This window comes from Gymnodraco acuticeps, unplaced genomic scaffold (genome assembly GCF_902827175.1).
Source record: "Gymnodraco acuticeps unplaced genomic scaffold, fGymAcu1.1, whole genome shotgun sequence".
Lineage (NCBI taxonomy): Eukaryota > Metazoa > Chordata > Actinopteri > Perciformes > Bathydraconidae > Gymnodraco > Gymnodraco acuticeps.
The window spans coordinates 6,639,499-6,645,122 of record NW_022990238.1 but is presented as its reverse complement, the minus strand read 5'-3'; the positions used below and the strand labels follow the sequence as shown (position 1 = coordinate 6,645,122).

The 5,624-nt window shown below is 39.0% G+C and overlaps 1 protein-coding gene across 2 annotated transcripts; it reads left to right on the top strand.

The window, feature by feature from the left end:
• Window positions 1-4,481, top strand: emc10 (ER membrane protein complex subunit 10). Of its 2 annotated transcripts, XM_034220069.1 has the most exons (8): window positions 1-136; window positions 265-331; window positions 649-761; window positions 1,275-1,388; window positions 2,042-2,226; window positions 2,535-2,628; window positions 3,599-3,696; window positions 4,179-4,481. In XM_034220069.1, the coding sequence occupies exons 1-7, from the start codon at window positions 44-46 to the stop codon at window positions 3,683-3,685; spliced, it is 753 nt and encodes a 250-aa protein (XP_034075960.1). In that variant the 5' UTR covers window positions 1-43; the 3' UTR covers window positions 3,686-3,696; window positions 4,179-4,481. The 2 variants fall into 2 exon arrangements, with proteins under 2 accessions (XP_034075960.1, XP_034075959.1); XM_034220068.1 differs by lacking the exon at window positions 3,599-3,696.
• The last annotated feature ends 1,143 nt before the right edge of the window (window positions 4,482-5,624 follow it).

Sequence of the window (5,624 nt, the reverse complement as noted above, 5' to 3'; positions counted from 1 at the left end):
TATTATAGTACGCTTGACAAAGTCTTCCGGTGACTCTGTCAAAATGGCTCTTCCGCTAACATTTAACATTGCATTGTTTTACACTCTTTTTGTTGTCTTGTTCACTGATGTTGTATTTTGTAATAACGGCAGAAGGGTAAGAGTTGAATTGCATTGATTACCCATATTATTTTACTGTGGTTAAACGGAGGCTACACCTGTTACTGTTAGCATTAGCTACGAGCCGGTGAAGGCTAACGGTATAATTTCTACTTTTATTAACAGGTTGGCGATGTCATGGACACTGAATTCGGGGGGTTCTCTGTACCTCTTGAACACTCATTTGAAGTTGGTGAGAAAGTGTTTCTATTATTTGATTATGATGTTCTATAGCACGTAATTGCAATGTTAAGCTAACCAAGCAGCCCTGTGCTGCCAATGCTAACGCCATATATGAATGGAGAAACCTTCACACCACACCTCATGCACCTGCTTAATCTATTGTGATGTATGAATGAGTTTCTTCAGTTGTTTCAAAGAAAGTGTGGATATTTTCATAACTGTGTAGGTGAAACTCGGCATGTAAATGACATTACATACAGTATATTATCTGTCATTCAGCCATGTGTTTTGTTCTGCTCTTACTGTCTGGTGTCCCTTGTCTTCCAGATGATGTAGCACAGTTTCGTGTGCGTGGTGCTCTGGTGCTGAAAGCTGGAAGGGAGCCCAGCGTCGCACTGACTCAGAACCAGCTGTCAGAGGAAGACAGGGCCAAACTGAAGGTGAGATAGGATGTGATTTAAAGGTCACCTAGTATGCAAAATCCACTTTTTCGTTTATGTTATACATACATCAACATGTGTCCCCTCTGTGTAAAGAGATTCTGAAAGTTTCAGGAAAAAAGATTCTCTCACTTTTTCTCCTGATACATTTACATAAAAACCTGTCTGAAAATGAGCTGATCAGATTTTGGCCAGTTTATGATGTCATAACGTTTTTTTTGGCTTGTGTAACCGTTAGCCAATAACCTACCAAGCCAAACACTTCAGAGACATGTTTTGTATATCTGAGACCTATAATATATTGATGAAAAACAGTATAATAGGGGATGAAGGATGTGTCCAAACCAAATCCCTGAATCCAACAAAGACGTTTTTTTTTTAATCTACAGACCAAATGGCTTCAGACATAAAACCTCTGGTCAGAGAGCTGGAGGTCATACAAACAGATTTAAGTGTGATCAGCATGGTTTGAACGTGCATCCCTAACAACTGTGTTTGTTTGTTATACTTCAGGAAGTGGCTGCAGTGGACGGTCTGTACAGGATCAGAGTGCCTCGTGTTCTCCTGCAGGCAGACAGACAGACAGAGCGGCAGCTGGAAGGTTACCTCACAGCATTTGTCAGAGCGGTATGTATTGATATTATCATGACCAGGAAATAATCTTCACAAAAACGTGCTACATCAACAGTAAGACTGTATGAGGGAACTGTAACAGTTTTAATTTATTTAGAGCCGTATCAGTGTTTGAGATTTCTCTGTGCAAGGTATGTGCCATTAATGATATTAATTAATCAATTGATTTTTAAACTAACTATAAAGGGTTTCTTGGCCTCAACAACAAACGTTCAGCCCATAACTGCAGATGGTTTTTGACTGTTTAGTAGTGTCTGTTTTGACAATTTTCTATCATTTATATTTAAGTAAAAGTGTTGTTGTGGATTTTTTATGCTATACATTTATATTCGTCTTGTAAAAATGGCACTCCCGGTTAGATACAATTATTGATATTACAAAACCAAGTTACTTGTTAAGACAAAAGTATTATAAATGACTTGAGTCCCCAGTCATGTACATTATTCATAGGGGACATTTAAAATTGTTGTCTTTTACATAAACAACAATATCATTGATCTGCTACCAGCCTTTAGATTAGATCAGAAGCATTTATTGTCATTTATACAAGTACAATGAGAAGAGTACTTTTTCCCAGAGTTGTATTCTTTTCCACACCCAGCCAATGAATATGAAAACATGAACCTTCATTTTGCTCTGATCCTCAGTGTGCCATGGTTGAGTCCCATCTGAGCGACGTCATCTCCCTCCACACTGACGTCTCCGGGTACCTCATCGGGGTCTCCATAGTGACGCTCCCTGGAGCCTGCAGAGGCACTGAGGTTGAGGATGAGGTTGACCTTGAGGTTTTCAACACCACACTCAGTGTCATGGGTCCTGTCAACGCACCGGGGTCAGTCTTATTTCATGTATTTGTTTTATTTTCATTCTCAGTTTTCTTCGTTCCAATCTCGACTGCTAGATAAAGCCCGAGTGCTTTTGTTAGAACATTCCTGGCCCTGTATCTGTAGCTTTCTGTGCATGAGAGAAATCCTCTTGGGTAGCTTTTTCAGAAGCCTTTGATTCAGCTCTATTTGCCTTGGCGTAGGAGCTTTACATCATTTCCCAATAGGTAGAACAATGCTCCCTGCGCTGCTCTGCCTTTCGATACACTTTCTGTTTTGGGGTTCGTTTGAATACTAATTGCCAACTTTCTTCCAGACCTGAGACGGCTCTGTTCCTTGAAAGAATGGAAATGGAAACTGAGAAGAAAGGGAAGAATCCACAAGAGCAGAAATCTTTCTTTGCTAAATATGTAAGTACTCCTACTGAGCTGATAAGGCCAGCAGGCAGGGCCTAAAGATTTATTATCTGCCTTCAGTAATTGGGCTCTGATGATTTTTAATGACCCATATAAAAAATGCAAATTAAGCACATTTTTTTCTCTATCAGACCCACCTTAACTTTTTCTATGCATGCAGCATGTTTTACACAGAATATGGGGACATCAGTACTGAAGTGCAATCATTTATTTCTCTTTCATTTGCCAACAATTGTTACATAAAAAACTAGCAAATGTGGTTCATCAGGGGAAGAAATCCCCAGCTCATGTTGTGTGCGTTACCATGGTTATCATGTGATGAATACAGGCTTTCCCTCTCTTGATAGAATGTGAGATCGCTTTCTGAAAGGTTCACAACCAAAGGATTGATTTAATAGTTTTCTAGTTTTATGTTTTAAATGATACTGTTTATCTATTATATGATATATCTATTATTACACAGTACTCTGGTTGCATTGCTTTGCTTTCACATCATAAACAAAGCAGACCAGAAGTTGTTTGGAACTGGTCCAAGACTCCCTCTTTTCAGGCAGTCTTTAAAAGGGGGGTTCTCATTGGAGTCAGTTTGACAGCTTTCACACCAAGCACATAGCTTGTTTACCAATTGCCAGATTAGTGATTGTGTGAAAGCATCCTGTCCTTATTGGGGTTTAAGACCTGGCTCTGTACTGCCTACAGTCTTTGTCATCCAAGATAATTCTGCCCACAAAGTTAAATTAGAACATTTGCAACATGAAAATCAGTCAGCGCTGATGTGTTTTTCTACTGACATTTTGAGCTGTCAGTTTGAGAAGACGCCATGTTTATTGAACATTCCCACAGAGAACCGGGCGTGTGTCCTGTTGCTTGGATCCTCTAAGCTGCTTTATGATCTCTGTGCTGCTGAGTGTATCTTGCTGTGTTCAGTGATAGTGTGTTGACTTGGTGCTGTGATGTGTTCCAGTGGTATTTGATTCTTGGAGGAGCTATCTTCCTCGTGGTCTCCAGTGCAGCACAGCCCCCAGCAGGGGGAGGCAGTGAGCAGAGCTGATTCCCACTGAAGTACTGTGTTCTTACTCGTGGCTCTTTCTGTCTGCCTTCCGCCTGTTGTCAACCTATCTGTTAAACTTCTGAGCAACACAACTAACTGAATCACCACCATTGTTTGTTCCCTGTTGTTCCCTCTTTTCCACTCTGAGGTTTTTTCCAGTTTCAATGTCAAATACATGTTTAAAAAAATTACTGAATAAAGTCACATTTTCAGGATTTGAAAGTACTTTGCAGGGGGAACGCTCCATGCTATAATCATTAAGAAATCCTAAAACTACATTCTCAGTGTGAATATGTTTGACATGTGTTTGGCCTTGATCCTGAGAATGAATTATTTATTCTTAACTCTATCACCCTATTTTAACTTTTCTTCTGTTCAGAAAATAACTGAACCTAATCTGGGATGCCAATCGGGGATTGATCATTTGACATTTTAAAAAAAACGTACAAATGTTATGTTACTAACATCAATGTATTTCATCTGTCCTCTCTAGTGGATGTACATCGTGCCGCTCGTTCTCTTCCTCATGATGTCTGGTGCTCAGGACCAATCAGGTGGAGGAGGCGGAGCAGCCAATGGAGGTGGCCGATGAGCTTCTTTTTTTTGTCTTTTTTGCTCAACATTTCCTGAACAATAAATCTCTTAAAAATGTTTTTATTGCTGTACATAATGCTATTTAAGAATGATAAATGTTTGTCACACGCGCAGCTTAAACTTGTACAGCATAAAGGAGATATTGTGCCCTGCAGACGACTGCATTTTAATACTAACGTGAAAATAAAGTATTTATTACTTGGCCTGTCTTTTTCTCGTCTGTCACTCGGACTAAAGAGTTTTAGAGTTTTAATGTTCAGATACAGGGCGGTTTTACTCTTTGAGGCTCAGATTTAGTTGTAACAATAGTATAGTGTATAATGTATTATTAAACATTAACTGAGATAGATACAGCAGGCAGTAGTAACAGTAATCTCTTAGTGAAGCAAAATGTTATTTACTAGATGCCTTTAAAATAATGAATATTATTCATGGTTTTAGAAAATAATGTTATGAATTAAACAAAATGAAGTTAAGTAAAGATACTTTTGTGGCTGTTATTTTGTATTATTAAATGTAATGAATCTTTCTGCTGCACACTTCCCACCCAGGGGTTAAATGAAAACATGTATTATTAAAGGGGACATAATAGGAAAAACTCGCTTTGTCAGTGCTTATTGAACATCAAAGCATAGAAACACTTTCTTGTACAAACCAAACATATTAAGTATGATCCTGAAAAGTGGCATTACATGGCCCCTTTAAATCAGCACTCATGTATTTAATTGCGTTAAAAATGTACGCTATGGCACGTTTTGAAAACGGGTTGCCGAATTCAAGAAAGTCAGTGGGTTGAACATTTATTTGAAGATGGTCAAGCCTGTGTGAATGGTTTCTCCACTGTGGGTGAGGGGGGGTAAACCACTTCTGTTTGTTTGCCACATTTGAACGGGAAATCCTCCACTCAGCTGTTTATTCCTTTTTAATGCAGCCGGGGGTCTATCAAGGATAGAGCTACTGCTCTTCCCCAATAAGTGTCAACGGTTGTGGCGGTATTCACTTAATGCTATTAATATAGACAGGCGGTACAGAAATTCCCCACAGTGGATATAGGATCTGTTTTTCAGTCCAAGAAAGTGCAAACGACTTGTAGTATAAAAATGCAGGAGCCTTAAACAGTTGTTGGCCTTTTGCTGTGGTTAGATTTAAGATGTTTTATGTTAAGCTGATATGAAAGTGGTGACTAGACCAGCCTTCTATCAATTGTGAAGTTGGAAGAATAGCTTTAATATAACAACTCACATGTTAGTTCCAGCTTGTTAGAGGCATTGTTGTGCACTTCACACTGAAAAACATACCTGTCCGTATTTAAACCTGCCAGTCTTCCAGTTTGTTTAACCAATGT